At 38.0% G+C, this 20937-nt stretch overlaps 2 protein-coding genes across 3 annotated transcripts in view; one reads left to right on the top strand and one right to left on the bottom strand.

Moving 5' to 3' along the window:
• bicral (BICRA like chromatin remodeling complex associated protein) overlaps positions 1 to 20937 on the bottom strand; it is a 201240-nt gene that overhangs the window by 123190 nt on the left and 57113 nt on the right. The gene's annotated exons all lie outside the window — the stretch shown is intronic.
• Positions 1 to 20937, top strand: part of qki2 (QKI, KH domain containing, RNA binding 2) — a 74777-nt gene that overhangs the window by 13604 nt on the left and 40236 nt on the right. For both annotated transcript variants that reach the window (XM_062057231.1, XM_062057232.1), the window contains exons 2-3: positions 5440 to 5588; positions 20478 to 20594. In XM_062057231.1, coding sequence (XP_061913215.1) covers positions 5440 to 5588; positions 20478 to 20594 — 266 coding nt within the window. The remainder of the gene's footprint in view (positions 1 to 5439; positions 5589 to 20477; positions 20595 to 20937) is intronic.

The following is a 20937-nucleotide window of genomic DNA, read 5'->3' as shown; positions in this document are numbered from 1 at the left end:
ACTTCCCGAGGGACACGGTCGAATGCCTTCTCCAAGTCCACAAAGCGCATGTAGACTGGTTGGGCAAACTCCCATGCACCCTCAAGGACCCTGCTGAGAGTATAGAGCTGGTCCACAGTTCCACGACCAGGACGAAAACCACACTGTTCCTCCTGAATCCGAGGTTCGACTATCCGGCGTAGCCTCCTCTCCAGTACACCTGAATAGACCTTACCGGGAAGGCTGAGGAGTGTGATCCCACGATAGTTGGATAGTTTAAACTCTACTTTTATTAATATATATATATTCACAATATATATATATAAAGTGTGTGGTGCACGACTATGTGTAGGATTTAACTGTAGTGTGTTACCCTTAGTGTTGAGCGAGAGGCGGAAGTCCAATAGGGGCAGGGCAGGGCAGGGCTCGTAGGTCCGTGAGACAGGCAGGAAGTCGGGGGGGGGGGCGATAGAGAGGCGTCAAAGGTCCGTGTCCAGTCGGGAGGTCGAGATCCAAAAGGCGGCCGGGGAAGCAGAGGGAAGGCGGGAAAACGAGGCACGCAGCTAGTAACGTGGGAACGAAGGCAGGCGTACGGAAACAGATGACGACGTTCTGGCGCGGGACAGCAGGTTGTGCAGGCTTATGAAGGCAGGTCCTCTGCTCAGTGGCAGGTGTGCTGATTGCTGGTGATTGTTTGCAGCTGCTTGCTGCCGCCGGACTGGCACACATGAATGCGCACTGAGCCGTGACAAGAACAAGCACATTCTGAAAATGTATAAATCATAATGTTGTTGGGGTTTTTTTTACACTTACATGTTGCGGTTAATAGTATTCTATCTTTATTTGTCGTTATTTATATTTTCTGAATAAATTATGTGACAAAGTTCATCAGTCAACTCATCTGTGTCAATTTTCAATCTGTCAAGATAAAAAAATTAAATCAAAATCAAAATACAGGATGTTATTTGTCTAGTTTGATCATTTTCCTCGACTGGCGCGCCAACATCGTGTGGTTTATTATATACATATGTAGCATCATCTACAAAGATACAAAGAATTGTTATTGCGACATCCAGTGGACACACTTAGAACAGCAGGTTCTTTCATACAAAAATGTCAAGTTCATTTTTTATAGTTAGCAAACTCATCCCGGGGGCCGGATAAAACCGGTTCGCGGGCCTGATCCGGCCCTCGGGCCGTACGTTTGACACCCCTGATTCACATTGTAGATTGTCACATCAAAACATGTGGAGTTATGTACTTAACAACAAAAAAGGTGAAATAACTGAAAACATGTTTTATATTCTAGTTTCTTCAAAATAGCCACCCCTTTGCTCGGATTACTGCTTTGCACACTCTTGGCATTCTCTCCATGAGCTTCAAGACTGTTGGAAAACCATTTCAGGTGACTACCTCTTGAAGCTCATGGAGAGAATGCCAAGAGTGTGCAAAGCAGTAATCAGCGCAAAGGGTGGCTATTTTGAAGAAACTAGAATATATATGTATATATATATGTATGTGTGTATGTAAGGCTGTTTCTATTAGGGCCCGAGCAACAAAGTTGCGGGACCCTATTGTAATTTCTCCAACTTCAATCACGTTGTTGAGGCCTTTAACGTGCAAAAAAACTCACCGACTTTGGCAAGCGTGTCAGGTCTGGCAAATTGTTTTATATTTTGGAGGTACCGAACATGAAATTTCAAAATTGACCCTCTAGCACAGGCCTGGGCAATTATTTTTACTCATGTGCCAAATTTTGAGATAAAATGTGTCTGTGGGGCCGGTATATCTATTTTTAGGAACACTAATACAAAACCTCACAATAAAGTCTGATTGAATGCTAAAAACGTTATGACAGACCGCCTTAAAAAAACAGAATGGAATTTTACATTTTTTTAGCCCAGAATGTACTTGACAATATAGAACAGACCTGGGCATTCTGCGGCCCTTTGTGCGTCCCTGTCCGGCCCGCGTGAGGCTAATTATAAATTACAAAATAAATTTAAAAAAGTATCTATGTCGAGTGTGCAATACAACGGTGCTGCTTTTGTTTTGAAAAGCGTTATTTGTATTACTTCCGTGTGGACGTATGCGTGTGCGTGATTGTGAGTGAATGTGAACAGCTGCAATCACAAATGACAAAATAAAGTTGAAAAAACATCTATGTCGTGCGCGCGATACAACTGTGCTGCTTTTATTTTGAAAAGTATTATTTATGGGCGTGTGTCCGTGTGTAACCTGCGAGTGAAGGTGCACATGCAGCGACAAGTGATGCACGGTTTACACCCGAGACGCTAAAAAGAGAAAAGTTAAAGACGAATGGCGTGTTTTCAACAAGACATGGACTGCCAAGCAACGTTCCCTCTAAGGTGCGTGCCTGCGCAATTGCGCACTGCTCAAGCGTCCGCTGCGCGCAGCAAATATATGCCGCGCACCAAATCAAATCCCATCTGAATTCTAAACAAAATAAACACATTTATTCTGTGTAATTTTCCAATGCAACTTTGAGTGACAGTGACAACAAGCGGCCCTAACGGTGTTCGTCAACACCGTTCAATTGAACACCGTTCAATTATTGCAACGTCTATCGAGATGCTTCGAGGCCAGGAATTATATCGATCACTTTATTGAGCAAAACTGTTTATATTCGGACATAACCACACCAAAAACATGAGTAAAACACTTCTATCTCGAAAAACTAGTCATTTTCTGCCGTACAAACCAGGCCAAAACCAACTTGTCATCTGTCACCAACACACATACCACTAAACCACTGGTGCGTTTATGGCCACACAAAAAGTCGGACAACTCAAACACCACACAAAGTTACACTATGACTCCTCAGTCATACGTGTGCTTATTTTACTGTCATTTATTATTAATGTTAATTTATTTATATGAGTCATGGAATGCTGTTACACGCACTATGTTGAAGTATTACTATTATTATTAATTATTATTATTATTATTATTTATCTTACGGTATATATAAAAAAATAATATTGAGCAAAATTTAATTGAAATATTGTCGATGTGGCCCTCCAGCAGTGCTCGGGTTGCTCATGCGGCCCCCGGTAAAAATTAATTGCCCACCCCTGATATAGAATGTGGGATTTACAATATTAACTATGAACGATAAAACACTGAATATTGACAATTTTAACTTGGGAGGCCAAATTTAGAGAAAAAAATGTGTCTGGGGGCCGGGAAATCTATTTTTAGGAACACTAATACAAAACCTCACAATAACGTCTGATTGAATGCTAAAAACGGAATGGAATTTTAAATTTTTTTACTGAATGAGACACCCAGAATGTACATGACAATATAGAATGTGGGATTTACAATATTAACTATGAACGATAAAACACTGAATATTGACTATTTTGACTCGGGGGGCCAAATTTAGAGAAAAAAATGTGTCTGGGGGCCTTAATTCTGTCCCTTATTTCACTAGAAACTAGTCTGGAGCCACAAACAAAATAACAGATAAGGATAGTCAAGTCGGGATACATTCACGTCCTCACAGACAGTTATTATTTTTGGTAGGATGGGCCTAAATACATTGAGTATCAAAAGAGCCATTTTTGTCTCTTATTTCACTAGAAGGAAACTAATCTGGAGCCACACAAAAAAAAATAGATAAAGATAGTTAAGTCAGGATACATTCACGGCCTCACAGACAGTTATTAGTTTTGGTAGGATGGGCCTAAATACATTAAGTATCAAAAGAGCCATTTTGTCCCTTATTTCACTAGAAGGAAACTAATCTGGAGCCACAAAAAAAAATAGATAAAGATAGTTAAGTCAGGATACATTCACGGCCTCACAGACAGTTATTATTTTGCTAGGATGGGCCTAAATACATTGAGTATCAAAAGAGCAATTCTGTCCTTTATTTCACCAGAAGGAAACTAATCTGGAGCCACACAAAAAAAAAATAGATAAAGATAGTCAAGTCAGGATACATTCACAGCCTCACAGACAGTTATTATTTTTAGTAGGATAGGCCTAAATACACTGAGTATCAAAAGAGCCATTTTGTCCCTTATTTCACTAGAAGGAAACTAATCTGGAGCCACAAACCAAATAACAGATAAAGATAGTCAAATCAGGATACATTCACGGCCTCACAGACAGTTATTATTTTTGGTAGGATGAGCCTGAATATATTGAGTATCAAAAGAGCATTTTTTCCCCTTATTTCACTAGAAGGAAACTAGTCTGGAGCCACAAACAAAATAACAGATAAAGATAGTCAAGTCGGGATACATTCACGGCCTCACAGACAGTTATTATTTTTGCTAGGATGGGCCTAAATATATTGAGTAGCAAAAGAGAATTTTTTTTCCCTTATTTCACTAGAAGGAAACTAGTCTGGAGCCACAAACAAAATAACAGATAAGGATAGTCAAGTCAGGATACGTTCACAGCCTCACAGACAGTTATCATTTTGCTAGGATGGGCCTAAATATATTGAATATCAAAAGAGCAATTTTGTTCTTTATTTCACTAGAAAGAAACTAGTCTGGAGCCACAAACCAAATAACAGATAAAGATAGTCAAGTCAGGATACATTCACAGCCTCACAGACAGTTATTATTTTTAGTAGGATAGGCCTAAATACACTGAGTATCAAAAGAGCCATTTTGTCCCTTATTTCACTAGAAGGAAACTAATCTGGAGCCACAAACCAAATAACAGATAAAGATAGTCAAGTCAGGATACATTCACGGCCTCACAGACAGTTATTATTTTTGCTAGGATGGGCCTAAATATATTGAGTAGCAAAAGAGAATTTTTTCCCCTTATTTCACTAGAAGGAAACTAGTCTGGAGCCACAAACAAAATAACACATAAAGATAGTCAAGTCGGGATACATTCACGGCCTTACAGACAGTTATTATACTAAATACATTGAGTATCAAAAGAGCAATTATGTCCTTTATTTCAATAGAAGGACACTAATCTGGAGCCACAAAAAAAAAAATAGATAAAGATAGTCAAGTCAGGATACATTCACGGCCTCACAGACAGTTATTATTTTTAGTAGGATAGGCCTAAATATATTGAGTATCAAAAGAGCATTCTTTTCCCTTTTTTAACTAGAAGGAAACTGGTCTGGAGCCACAAACAAAATAACAGATAAGGATAGTCAAGTCAGGATACGTTCACGGCCTCACAGACAGTTATCATTTTGCTAGGATGGGCCTAAATATATTGAATATCAAAAGAGCAATTTTGTTCTTTATTTCACTAGAAAGAAACTAGTCTGGAGCCACAAACCAAATAACAGATAAAGATAGTCAAGTCAGGATACATTCACGGCCTCACAGACAGTCAGAAATTATATAACAGTTTACGAAAATGCACATTTTTTCCCACCCGCCCCAAAACTTTCTCCCCTGGCCTAAACAAACATGACAAATGTGACATTGTTGGTCCTTTTCCTCCCTCCAGAGATCGGGCGGGTACGCAAGGACATGTACAACGACACGGTGAACGGCGGCATGTTCAACGGGCGCGACATGGAGGAGCTGCCCGAGGCGGTGGGGCCCGTGGCGCAGCTGCAGGAGAAGCTCTACGTGCCCGTCAAAGAGTACCCTGACGTGAGTGCACGGGCTTGGCCTGTTTACTTTTCGCTCGTCTCTTTTATCCGCTCTCTGTTTTGCTTCACACACACACACAAAACACAGATGCGGTTAGAATTTTGAATAATATACAGTTCCAAATTATGGCCATTAGTTGTCATTTAAAAAAATTAGAAGGTGTCGCTCAACTTTTAGGTGTCCAAACAATATATATATATATTTTAAAAAATGTATTTAAAGACAAAAAACTGCCTGCATGCCAGCTTTGTGGCATTCAAATATGCGCACCCCAAAACCAGTGAATTTGGTACGTCGTGTAAAATGGTGAATATACGTCGTGTAAAATGGTGAATAAAAACAGAATACAATGATTTGCAAAACCTTTTCAATTTATATTCAATTGAATAGACTGCAAAGACAAGATATTTAACGTTCAAACTGGAAAACGTTATTTTTTTGGCAAATATTAGCCCATTGGGAATTTGTTGCCTGCAACATGTTTCAAAAAAGCTGGCACGAGTGGCAAGAAAGACTGAGCAAGTTGAGGAATGCTTATAAAACATCCCACAGGTGAACAGGCTAATTGGGAACAGGTGGGTGCCATGATTGGGTATAAAAGCAGCTTCCATGAAATGCTCAGTCATTCACAAACAAGGACGGGGCGAGGGTCACAACTTTGTCAACAAATGCGTGAGCAAATTGTCCAACAGGTTAAGAACAACATTTCTCAACGAGCTATTGCAAGGAATTTAGGGATTTCACCATCTACGGTCTGTAATATCATCAAAAGATTCAAAAAATCTGGAGAAATCACTGCACGTGACATTGAATGCCCGTGACTTTGGATCCCTCAGGCGGTACTGCATCAAAAAGTGACATCAGTGTGTAAAGGATATCACCACATGGGCACAGGAACACTTCAGAAAACCACTGTCAGTAACTACAGTTTGTCGCTACATCTGTAAGTGCAAGTTAAAACTCTACTATGCAAAGCCAAAGCCATTTATCAACAACACCCAGAAACGCCGCCGGCTTCGCTGGGCCCGAGCTCATCTAAGATGGACTGATGCAAAGTGGAAAAGTGTTCTGTGGTCTGACGAGTCCACATTTCAAATTGTTTTTGGAAACTGTGGACGTCGTGTCCTCCTCCGAAACAAAGAGGAAAAGAACCATCCGGATTGTAATAGGCGCAAAGTTGAAAAGCCAGCATCTGGTGTATTAGTGCCCAAGGCATGGGTAACTTACACATCTGTGAAGGCACCATTAATGCGGAAAGGTACATACAGGTTTTGGAGCAACATATGTTGCCATCCAAGCAACGTTATCATGGACGCCCCTGCTTATTTCAACAAGACAATGCCAAGTCACATTCTGCACGTGTCACAACAGCGTGGCTTTGTAGTAAAAGCATTTGACTCCGAGGCATATACCTGTCAAATTTTCTATAGAGCTAGCATGCTAACATTAGCATGCGTCAAGTAACAAAATATTTGACTCTGAGACGCATATCTGTAAAATTAGCTTAACAGCTAGCATGCTAGCAGTCAACGTGCGTCAAATAACAAGATATTTGACTTCGAGGCATATACCTGTAAAGTTAGCTAAAGAACTAGCATGCTAACAGTTAGCATGCGTCAAATAACAAAATATTTGACTCGGAGGAGAATACCAGCAAAGCAATGTTAACGCTAGCAAGCTAACTATTGACTAAGATATCCTGGAAATGTCCTGGAAATTGTGGGATTTCTGGAAATGTGGAAATTTTTTGAAAACAAAAAAATTGTAGCACGCCTGTCATGGATGAGCTGAGTAGTTTGAATCCGGTGAAAAACAGAAAATAAGAGTGGAATAATGTTTTTAATATATATATATATATATATATATATATATATATATATATATATATATATATATATATATATATTCACACAATAAAATAATAATATATATTATGTTATATAATAATAATTATGAATTATAATATATATAATTATATATATAATATATGAATATATATATAATTATAATTATATAATAATAATAATATATTATATTATAATAACATAATAATAATTAGAAAATTACAGCGGAAATTTTGATGGGCCTGCTATCTGTGCCCTGGACCTCTGGCCGCGGGTCTCAGGAAGCCGCCATACTTTTAAGATGAGCCGAGTGTCTGAATCCGAGAGTTTTAGGTGTGACAGTACAAAATGAGCTACACAGCTAGCCTAAAACGTTAGCATGCACACATTAAAATGCTTACATTTAGCGTGTGTAAAAATGTTGGCATGATAACAGTTAGCGTGTGTCATATACCAAGTTGTATGACTCAAAGGCGCATGGCTGCGTAAATAGAGAAAAAAGGTTACAATTAAATGAAAAACTTAGCATGCTTAAGTTAGCTTGCCAGCACGCTATCGTTTGCATGCTAACAAATGTCACATACCAAGTTATAACTCTGGTGTAAACGGTTAGCATGCTAATGTTATCATGTTAGCAAGCTAAGGCACTACGATTGCCATCCAGCCAAAAACTAAAATTGGACGTCAAAACTTTTTAGCCAGACGTTAAGCACCGAGCTACGTGAAAGAATGGCTGAGCTGCAAGAGGAGGTAATCTTGTCTTTTCGCCGTTTGTCCCAGATTAATCGTCCATTAAAATGAGTGCACCCATTCAATTGGCCCATTTTATTTTTGTTTATTCGTGAATAGCGTCGTCATGGTAACATGAAATGTTCCCAATGTAAAGTACCGCCGTAGGCACGCTATACTCTCGGATAAGCTCAGAGCAATCGGATTTGATAAAACCTCATGGAGCTGGATGCAATCCTACTTGGAGGGGAGGGAACAGGTGGTAGAGGTGAACGCCACCGTGTCCCCCCCCCCCTCTCAGTGAGCTGTGGAGTCCCCCAAGGCAGTATATTAGGGCCTTTACTGTTCCTAATATACATAAACGACATGTCATCAGCATGCGACTGTGAATCGTTCTTGTTTGCGGATGACTCGGCCCTGCTGGCATCCGACAAGGACAAGTCACAGGTGGAGAAAATCCTCAGTGCTGAGCTCTGTAGAACTTGCACCTGGCTCGCGGACAACAAGCTATCCATACACTTGGGTAAAACGGAATCCATCCTATTTGGGTCCCACATCAACCTTCACTATAAAAGTGGGTGACATTGTTATCACCAGGAAGGATGAGGTCACCTACCTAGGTTCAATTCTAGAGGCGAATCTTTCCTGTGATAAAAATGGCAACCAAGGTAATCAATAAGATCAACCAACGAACGAGATTTCTCTATAGAATCTCCTCTCTGGTCAACAAAAGCACCATGAAGATTCTAGCGGGAACTCTCATTCAACCCTTTTTCGACTACGCATGCACCTCCTGGTACCCTAGCACCTCCAAAACCCTCAAATCTAGACTCCAAACACCCCAGAACAAGCTAGTCAGGTTACTTCTAGACCTCCACCCCAGATCACACCTCACTCCTACCCACTTCTCCAAAGTGGGCTGGCTCAGGGTGGAGGACAGAGTCAAACAACTTGCACTGAGCCTAGTCTATAAAATCCGCTACACCTCCCTGATACCGGAGTACATGTCAAACTACTTCCTTAACGTAAATGACCGCCATAACCTCAACACCAGGGGGAGCTCCACTAACCATGTTAAACCCAGATTCCCATCTAACAAAGGCCTTAACTCATTCTCCATCTATGCCACATCAATGTGGAATGCACTCCCAACAGGTGTAAAAGAAAGGGCATCTCTATCCTCCTTCAAAACCGCACTAAAAGAACACCTCCAGGCAACTACAACCCTAAACTAACACCCTCCCTTCCACATCATACCTATTCGGATTGTAAATAATCAAATGTAGACACTTTTTCTTATACTTTCTGATCTCTCTCTCTGTGTCCACTACTCGCTGTACATATCCTACCAAGTCAGTCCTACACTGTTCCAATGTCCATTTCCCTGATGATGCAATTGTTGATGACTGAAGTGGTAATACCAACCAAACCTAACCCCACCCACCCCTCCATATCCCCCACCCCAGATTGTAAATAATGTAAACAATTCAATGTATATACTCTGATGATTATCTTGTGTGATGACTGTATTATGAAGATAGTATACTGTATATCTGTATCGTGACCCCGACTTAAACAAGTTGAAAAACTTATTCGGGTGTTACCATCAGGGCCGGCCCGTGGCATAGGCCGTATGGGCAAATGCTAAGGGCGCCGTCCATCAGGGGGCGCCACGCCAGTGCCACAAATGTTGGAGAAAAAAAAAAGAAAAAAAAGTTGGTACTATTATTTCTAAATACAAAAAATAATCCCACGTTAATTAAAATGCAAAGTAAAGCCTATTTAATAGAAATATTATTTGTTACAACATTACGCCCCCCCCCCCATCCCCCCCGCACGGTGCGCCCCCTCCCTTCCCGTATCATGACTCTTACCACATCAAAAAATCAACACAAGATGTCAAAACGGCCAAAACTGTCAGGTGCCCAGGGAACAAAAAATAGAAAAGAAGAGGAGGAGAAACGAGAAAAAGACAGAGGTAGCAGGTATACGAGTAACGTTAGCCTACATGAAATTATTTGTCTGTTACAGAATGTGATAGCAACCTGTCTTTTTAGCATTAAGCTAATGTTACATGATTCGGCAATTGCTAATCAATAAATAGCTAGTTCTGTTTTAACGTCGGGTTAATATTGTGGAGGGGGCTAAATTGTTATGGAAAATAATAATGTAACGTTAGGTAATTACAGTACTCCCACCTTACATTCCTCAGGGACATTTGTATTAGATCTTTTAAGCAGGTGTTTTTTGTTCACATTGTTATTGCCTTCTAGTTAGCTAATGTTTGCCCTGCAGGTAATAGTCACTTTTCCACCCCTTTATATATTAGGTATAGTTGTAAGCCTAGTTGTTAAAGTGCACATCATTAATGTTAGTTAAGCAATATCACATGAGAGGGAATGCTGTTTTTTTAATTTGAGCACTGCTGTGATTGGGTTAAAGATAATCATAGCATAACATTCTCATATAATATGTTAATTTGCTTTCTTTAAGTAAAAAAAAAGGTCAAAGACAAAGCTATTCGGTTTCTTGTGAGTATATACACTTCACTGCCGACTTCTTGCCTAGGGCGCCAGATTGGTTAGGGCCAGGCCTGATTACCATTTAGTGGTCAATTGTACGGAATATGTACTTCACTGTGCAATCTACTAATAAAAGTCTCAATCAATCAATCAATCAGGCACAAGTGAGACCTTTCCGAGGGTATAACATATGTGGGGGTCCGTTGGCCGGTTCGTCTCGTATTAAGCGTAAAAGAAACGTGCGGAACCAGAATAATAAAGTTGGAAATATGAGCAATAATAATATGGGCTGCTTGCATTGCAGCAGGCCCATAATAAATTAGAAATAAACCAAAATAACAGTAAAATTACGAGTAAATGCTGACTATTCACGCAAATATAATGGGTGTGACGCTGCTAGCAGGCGCCGTGTCGCTAATACATATTTATAGGTGCTTACAAAGGTGTATTAAGTCCTTGAATGTAAAAATATCAAAACTGGAGCGCGGCTATGAAGCGCATCCAGCACATCCTCCCGTATGGTGCCAAGTACAGTTAAGTACTTCAATATGAGTCGTGTTGATCCAGATTGAAAGTCTCACATGACTTTTTTTTTTTTTTTTTTTCTAAACAACCTCCCCCTTCCTGTTGTCACCCGCCGACGCCGTGCATCAGCTCGCCAATCAGCCAATACAATGACAGGCTGTCCTCACTCACATGACAGGAGTCTAACGGTGGGGGGGTGGGGGGGGGGGTTTGTGCGGGGCGCATTTACACGGGACGCTTGAGATCAAGGTTAAATTTAGAGAGGCGGTATCAGAGTGTGTGTGTGTGTGTGTGTGTTTGTGTGTGTGTGTGTGTGTGTGTGTGTGTGTTACTGATGTGAGTCAAAGGTCAACTTGCAGTCAAAGTGAAGCGTCCGAGGCCAGGAGAGAGAATAGTTGTGTGTGGGGAGGAAACACACACACACACACACACACACACACACACACACACACACACACACACACACACACACACACACACACATTCTTGTATTTGTTACCTTCCTGAGACCTCCGAAAAAATGCCTACCTCTTTAGGAATACCGTACCCTTTCTAGATATATAAAGATGTGTATTTACAACATTAATGATATATACTGTACATACTATGCAAACATAAAAAAAAGGTTGTGAAAAATGAGTTGGAATTTCACAAGAAAAAGGGCACAATTTCACAAAAAAAACTTTTGAATTTTGGCAATTATAATAAAAGTCGTCATTTTACTCGACATTTTACAAGAAAAACTAAACACTTGTGCAATACTATGATAAAAGTTGGAATTTTACTCAATAACAGTCGCAATTTTACAAGAAAAGCTTAAAATGATGGCAATTTTATGAAAAGAGTCGTAATTTTACCCGACAAAAGTCAGTTTTATGAGAAAACTTGGCAATAATAATAGGAATTTTACTTGGCAAAATTATGACAAAAGTCATCATTTTACTCCAAAAATGTCACTATTTTACAAGAACAACTCAAAAAAAATTGGCAATATTGTGATAAGTCAGAATTTTACATGACAAATGTCGGTATTTTGCATTAGAAGTAATAATTTTACATAAAAAAGTAATAATTTTACGAGAAAATATTCAATATTACAGAAACAGAAAGAGTATGAGAAATTGTTCCCAATTGTATAAGAAAGAGTCAAAACAATGTGAGAAAAAGACTGCTTTTAGTAAATGTTTTCTTTTTTGAATTTTTTGTGTGTAATTGGTTTTTAATCTTCATTATAAGTTGTATTTGTTACCTTCCTGAGACCTCCGAAAAATGCCTATCTCTTTAGGACCACCCTTTCTAGATATATAAATATTTGTATTTACAACATTAATAATATATACATACTATGCAAACATAAAAAAAGGTTGTAAAAAATTAGTAGGAATTTCACAAGAAAAAAGTCACAATTTCACAAAAACATTTTTGTCAGTGTTATTATAAAAGTCGTCATTTTACTCAACGCAAGTCAAAATTTTACAAGAATAACTGAACACTTGTGCAATACTATAATAAATGTTGGAATTTTACTCAATAACAGTCGCAATTTTACAAGAAAAGCTTAAATTGTTGGCAATTTTATGAAAAGAGTCGTAATTTTACTTGACAAAAGTCACAGTTTTATGAGAAAACTTGGCAATATTATAACAATAGGAATTTTACTTGGCAAAATTATGACAAAAGTCATCATTTTACTCCAAAAATGTCACTATTTTACAAGAACAACTCAAAAACATTGGCAATATTGTAATAAAAGTCAGAATTTGACATGACAAATGTCGGCATTTTGCATTAGAAAGTAATAATTTTACATAAAAAAGTAATAATTTTATGAGAAAATATTTCAATATTACAGAAACAGAAAGAATATGAGAAATTGTTCCCAATTGTATAAGAAAAAAGTCAAAACAATGTGAGAAAAAGACTGCTTTTAGTAAATGTTTTCTTTTTTGAATTTTTTGTGTGTAATTGGTTTTTAATCTTCATTATAAGTCATTTTAGTATGTCCCTACATACATATTTATTTTATTTTTTAAATAAATTTTGGCCAAAGGGGGCGCATTTCAATTTCTTACACACACACATTCTTGTATTTGTTACCTTCCTGAGACCTCCGAAAAAATGCCTACCTCTTTAGGACCACCCTTTCTAGATATATACATTTTTTATTTACAACATTAATAATATATACATACTATGCAAACATCAAAAAAGGTTGGGAAAAATGAGTTGGAATTTCACAAGAAAAAGGTCACAATTTCACACAAAAAAATTTGTCAGTGTTATTATAAAAGTCGTCATTTTACTCAACGCAAGTCAAAATTTTACAAGAAAAACTGAACACTTGTGCAATATTATGATAAAAGTTGGAATTTTACTCAATGACAGTCGCAATTTTACAAGAAAAGCTTAAATTGTTGGCAATTTTATGAAAAGAGTCGTAATTTTACTCGACAAAAGTCACAGTTTTATAAGAAAACTTTTACATTTTGGCAATATTATAATAATAATAGGAATTTTACTTGGCAAAATTATGACAAAAGTCATAATTTTAATCAAACAATTTCAATATTTTACAAGAACAACAAAAACATTGGCAATATTGTGACAAAAGTCAGAATTTTACATGACGAATGTCGTCATTTTAAATTAAAAAATATTTTTTTCAGAAAAAAGTAATAATTTTTCAAGAAAATATTGCAATATTACAGAAACAGAAAGAATATGAGAAATTGTTCCCAATTGTATAAGAAAAAAGTCGACATTGTGAGAAAAAAACTGCTTTTATTAAATTTTTTCTTTATTGAATTTTTTGTTTGTAATTTGTTTTTAATCTTCATTATAAGTTATTTTAGTATGTGCCTACATACATATTTATTTAATTTAAAAAAAATTTTTTGGCCAAAGGTGGCGCATTTCAATTTCTTACACACACACATTCTTCTATTTGTTACCTTCCTGAGACCACCGAAAAATGCCTACCTCTTTAGGACCACCCTTTCTAGATATATAAATATTTGTATTTACAACATTAATGATATATACATACTTTGCAAACATCAAAAATGGTTGTGAAAAATTAGTTGAAATTCCACAACAAAAAGGTCACAATTTCACAAAAAAAAACTTTTGAATTTTGTCAGTTATAATAAAAGTCATCATTTTACTCGACATTTTACAAGAAAAACTAAACACTTGTGCAATACTATGATAAATGTTGGAATTTTGCTCAATAACAGTCGCAATTTTACAAGAAAAGCTTAAAAAGTTGGCAATTTTATGAAAAGAGTCGTAATTTTACTTGACAAAAGTCACAGTTTTATAAGAAAACTTGGCAATATTATAACAATAGGAATTTTACTTGGCAAAATTATGTCAAAAGTCATCATTTTACTCCAAAAATGTCACTATTTTACGAGAATAACTAAAAAAAAAAAGGCAATATTGTAATAAAAGTCAGAATTTGACATGACAAATGTTGGCATTTTGCATTAGAAAGTAATAATTTTACATAAAAAAGTAATAATTTCACGAGAAAATATTTCAATATTACAGAAACAGAAAGAATATGAGAAATTGTTCCCAATTGTATAAGAAAAAAGTCAAAACAATGTGAGAAAAAGACTGCTTTTAGTAAATGTTTTCTTTTTTGAATTTTTTGTGTGTAATTGGTTTTTAATCTTCATTATAAGTCCCTACATACATATTTATTTTATTTTTTAAATACATTTTGGCCAAAGGGGGCGCTATTTCAATTTCTTACACACACACATTCTTGTTTTTGTTACCTTCCTGAGACCTCCGAAAAATGCCTGCCTCTTTAGGACCACCCTTTTTAGATATATACATTTTTTTATTTACAACATTAGTAATGTATACATACTATGCAAACATAAAAAAAGGTTGTGAAAAATGAGTTGGAATTTCACAAGAAAAAAGTCACAATTTCACACAAAAAAATTTTGAATTTTGGCAGTTATAATAAAAGTCATCATTTTACTCGACATTTTTACAAGAAAAACTAAACACTTGTGCAATACTATGATAAATGTTGGAATTTTGCTCAATAACAGTCGCAATTTTACAAGAAAAGCTTAAAATGTTGGCAATTTTATGAAAAGAGTCGTAATTTTACCCGACAAAAGTCAGTTTTATGAGAAAACTTGGCAATATTATAACAATAGGAATTTTACTTGGCAAAATGATGACAAAAGTCATCATTTTACTCCAAAAATTTCACTATTTTACAAGAACAACTAAAAAAAAATTGGCAATATTGTAATAAAAGTCAGAATTTGACATGACAAATGTCGGCATTTTGCATTAGAAAGTAATAATTTTACATAAAAAAGTAATAATTTTACGAGAAAATATTTCAATATTACAGAAACTGTTCCCAATTGTATAAGAAAAGAGTCAAAACAATGTGAGAAAAAGACTGCTTTTAGTAAATGTTTTCTTTTTTGAATTTTTTGTTTGTAATTGGTTTTTAATCTTCATTATAAGTCATTTTAGTATGTCCCTACATACATATTTATTTTATTTTTTAAATAAATTTTGGCCAAAGGGGGCGCATTTCAATTTCTTACACACACACATTCTTGTTTTTGTTACTTTCCTGAGACCTCCGAAAAATGCCTACCTCTTTAGGACCACCCTTTCTAGATGTATAAATATTTGTATTTACAACATTAATAATATATACATACTATGCAAACATCAAAAAAGGTTGTGAAAAATGAGTTGGAATTTCACAAGAAAAAGGTCACAATTTCACAAAAAAAACTTTTGAATTTTGGCAGTTATAATAAAAGTCGTCATTTTATTCGACATTTTACAAGAAAAACTAAACACGTGCAATATTATGATAAAAGTTGGAATTTTACTCAATAACAGTCGCAATTTTACAAGAAAAGCTTAAAATGTTGGCAATTTTATAAAAAGGGTCGTAATTTTACCCGACAAAAGTCAGTTTTATGAGAAAACTTGGCAATAATAATAGGAATTTTACTTGGCAAAATTATGACAAAAGTCATAATTGTACTCCAAAAATGTCACTATTTTACAAGAACAACACAACAAAAATTGGCACTATTGTGATAAAAGTCAGAATTTTACATGACAAACGTCGGCATTTTGAATTAAAAAGGAATAATTGTACATAAAAAAAGTAATAATTTTATGAGAAAATATTGCAATATTACAGAAACAGAAAGAATATGAGAAATTGCGAATGCAGCTGAGATAGGCTCCCACCCCCTGCGACCCCAAAAGGGACAAGCGGTAGAAAATGGATGGATGGATGGATGGATGTATAAGAAAAAAGTCGACCCATTGTGAGAAAAAGACTGCTTTTAGTAAATTTTTTATTTTTTGAATTTTTTGTTTATAATTGCTTTTTAATCTTCATTATTTACTTCAAGTTATTTTAGTATGTCCCTACATACATATTTATTTTATTTTTCAAATACATTTTGGCCAAAGGGTGCGCATTTCCATTTCTTACACACACTTGTTATTTCATATATTGGCAAGAGGGGGGGGGGGGGCACTTCAATATTTCACACCCACTTGTTATTTCATATGTTGACCAGAGGGGGAGCACTTTTAAATCCGACACACAGTCAATTTGAAAAATCCCTCCTTTTTGGGACCACCCTAATTTTGATAGATTTCACCACCAGGGGTGCAAATGAGATCTAAATGTTTTTGTTTTTTGCAATGTGCTTAAAGCCGATGACAAAGGAGTCACGGACCACAGACGGCCCCTGTGCCGCACTTTGGGCAAGCCAGCTGTAGAAGCTAACTGTTAATGGCCACTATAGTCTTAGTACGGGAGTTCATCCTACGGTCACATATGGGACGCGTGTTGTCTTACATCAGCACCGGAAGTGGTAAAATCAGCTGTTCACCTGGCGGGTTTTTTCGGGGACGAATAGGGAAGTCCTTCTTTAGCTGCTGTCTTCTTTTATCCTATATTGCTGCCTTTGCACCTGTCAATGTTTACTTTTGTATGCACTTTAAATCAACCAAAAAATCCTGACTTTGGTGCAATGTTCGATTTGACTCCCTCGAATGGCCTTGACGCTCCAACAACAGGAGCAGGCTGTTCTGGAAACATCCCCGAGGACACCTCAACGATGGACGCTTTTGACCACACTCCCTCCTCAACGACACCCGGAGTCGAACTTTTGCTTGCATGCAGAACGGCCCCAGGCCTATGAACATGAACACTACATCAACACACCCAAGACAATGGGTGTGTTGATCCACCCCACGCCTTCATCACAGTTTGATTCCCCTTCAGGTTGGCTGGCAGCGCTTCATAGCAGCAGTCGACCTCCAGGGACCCAACTCCCCCCCCACCCCCCTCTGTTGCAAGTTGTCGTGATTAAATGTAACGTGTTTATGTGTGCATGGCATGGAGGGTTTTTTCCCACTCCAGACTAGGCCCCCTTAGGAGCCCAGTCTAGATTGTATTTTTTTACTCATCTTCTTCCCCAGCGTTTTACCTTTTTCCCACCTTTTACGGGGCGACCCGTCAGCGTTCCTGTTCTGTAACCCAGTACACTGTTTGTTTGTTTGTCTAATCTAGAACGGGTTTGTGCTGAAAACATAGTTTCCTTGTACTTGTTGCAATGACAATAGAGACCTATCCTATCCTATCCTATCCTATCCTATGTTCACGGACTCTAGTATTTGGCTCTCTGTTAGATGCAATGGTTTTCCGCATTGGGACCATGATTTATGTCAGACCTGGGCAAATTAAGGCCCGGGGGCCACATGCGGCCCGTTAAGCTTTTCAATCTGGCCCGTCGGGCATTCCTAAATAATTATTTTTAATTTTTTTTAGATGGAAAGTGTAGCTGCCATTATGATGTGCAGTGATGTTTTCTAATGACCGTAAGTCTTGAACTATACGGAGTATTTCTATGGTTAGAATCTGTGCTTTTGCATGATATTTTAGTGACTAGTGTTGTCCTGATACCAATATCATTTTGATATTTTTCGGTACTTTTCTAAATAAAGGGGACCCGAAAAAATGCATAATTGGCTTTATTTTAACAAGGTGCGGCGGACCGGAACTTTTCAGAGGTGGTATGGTACCGAATATGATTCATTAGTACCGCGGTACTATACTAATACCCGTATACCGTACAACCCTACTACAAACCCCGTTTCCATATGAGTTGGGAAATTGTGTTAGATGTAAATATAAACGGAATACAATGATTTGCAAATCCTTTCCAACCCATATTCAGTTGAATGCACTACAAAGACAACATATTTGATGTTCAAACATAAACTTTTTTTTTTTTTTTTGCAAATAATAATTAACTTAGAATTTCATGGCTGTGACACGTGCCAAAGTAGTTGGGAAAGGGCATGTTCACCACTGTGTTTAATGGCCTTTCCTTTTAACAACTTCTCAGGTGGAATTCTTTCCCATTCTTGCTTGATGTACAGCTTAAGTTGTTCAACAGTCCGGGGGTCTCCCTTGTGCTATTTTAGGCTTCATAATAAACACATTTTCAATGGGAGACAGGTCTGGACTACAGGCAGGCCAGTCTAGTACCCGCACTCTTTTACTATGAAGCCACGTTGATGTAACACGTGGCTTGGCATCGTCTTGCTGAAATAAGCAGGGGCGTCCATGGTAACGTTGCTTGGATGGCAACATATGTTGCTCCAACACCTGTATGTACCTTTCAGCATTAATGGTGCCTTCACAGATGTGTAAGTTACCCATGTCTTGGGCACTAATACACCCTCATACCATCACACATGCTGGCTTTTACACTTTGCGTCTATAACAGTCCGGACGGTTCTTTTCCTCTTTGTTCGTCCTCAGTTTCCAAAAACAATTTGAAATGTGGACTCGTCAGACCACAGAACACTTTTCCACTTTGTATCAGTCCATCTTAGATGAGCTCAGGGCCCAGCGAAGCCGACGGCGTTTCCGGGTGTTGTTGATAAACGGTTTTTGCCTCGCATAGGAGAGTTTTAACTTGCACTTACAGATGTAGCGAACAACTGTAGTTACTGACAGTGGGTTTCCGAAGTGTTCCTGAGCCCATGTGGTGATATCCTTTACACACTGATGTCGCTTGTTGATGCAGTACAGTCTGAGGGATGGAAGGTCACGGGCTTAGCTGCTTACGTGCAGTGATTTCTCCAGATTCTCTGAACCCTTTGATGATATTACGGAGCGTAGATGGTGAAATACCTAAATTCCTTGCAATAGCTGGTTGAAAAAGGTTGTTCTTAAACTGTTCAACAATTTGCTCAGGCATTTGTTGACAAAGTGGTGACCCTCGCCCCGTCCTTGTTTGTGAATGACTGAGCATTTCATGGAATCTACTTTTATACCCAATCATGGCACCCACCTGTTCCCAATTTGCCTGTTCACCTGTGGGATGTTCCAAATAAGTGTTTGATGAGCATTTCTCAACTTTATCAGTCTTTTTTGCCACCTTTCCCAACTTCTTTGTCATGTGTTGCTGGCATCAAATTCTAAAGTTAATGATTATTTGCACAAAAAAAAAAAGTTTGAGTTTGAACATCAAATATGTTGTCTTTGTAGCATATTCAACTGAATATGGGTTGAAAATGATTTGTATTCCGTTTATATTTACATCTAACACAATTTCCCAACTCATATGGAAACGGGGTTTGTAGTTACTATGGTAATCTACGTCACAGCAGGTCAGACGAGGCACCAAGCAGTGCGGGTGTGGCTTGATTGGAAAATATGTCCATTGAGAGGGGGTGTGACGTTCATACGTTCTCAATATTCAGGGTTTTATCGTTCATAGAAAAAATGAATAAATTCCATTCCGTTTTCAAGGCGGTCTGTCATAACATTTTTAGCATTCAATCACACTTTATTGTGAGGTTTTGTATTAGTTTTCCTAACATTTGTATTCTCTAAATTTGGCCCCCCCGTGTCAAAATAATTGCCCAGGCCTGATTTATGTCCTAACTTGTTCGTTGGTCCTCATATGGAAGGTACTTTTCCTTGTTGATGTGTCAAGAAGGGTAGAAATACAAGCACACACACACACACACACGCGGGCAGCTGTCTTGTTAATCACTCAGTCTTACTGACAGATAAGGTTAAGCGAGCGCCGCTGTCCTCTCATGCCGCCAAGCACCCCATAATAATCTATTCCTGTCCCCCCCCTAGTAACACAAACACATCACACCAGCCTCAAAAAGGCCGCCTGACACGTGAACCTCTCTTTTTAATTCTCTCTCTCCCCCGTCCGCAGTTCAACTTTGTGGGGAGGATCCTGGGCCCGCGCGGGCTGACGGCCAAACAACTGGAGGCGGAGACCGGCTGCAAGATCATGGTGCGAGGGAAAGGCTCCATGCGGGACAAGAAGAAGGTACGTCTCTTGAAATAGACGCCAGGAATGTCTGCGCGTCTTCTTTATTGCATTTGATCAAATGATTCATGCACGGTATTAAAGCAGCACTTGCAGCTAAAGGAGACTAGAATGAAAGTGCTGAAGTGAGAGAGAGAAATTTCAGTCCCTGGAGAGGAGGTCCAGACTGAGGCCAAGGGGGAAAAAAAACTCATAGCCATAGCACACATACACTATATCAGTGGTCCCCAACCACCGGGCCGCGGCCCGGTACGGGTCCGCGGACCGATTGGAACCGGGCCGCACAAGAATTAAAAAAAATAAATAAATAAATAATTATTTTTTTTTTTTAAAAATGAAATCA

This window comes from Entelurus aequoreus, linkage group LG08 (genome assembly GCF_033978785.1).
Source record: "Entelurus aequoreus isolate RoL-2023_Sb linkage group LG08, RoL_Eaeq_v1.1, whole genome shotgun sequence".
Lineage (NCBI taxonomy): Eukaryota > Metazoa > Chordata > Actinopteri > Syngnathiformes > Syngnathidae > Entelurus > Entelurus aequoreus.
The sequence above is the reverse complement of the archived record's forward strand: the minus strand, read 5'-3'. Positions and strand labels throughout refer to the sequence as shown.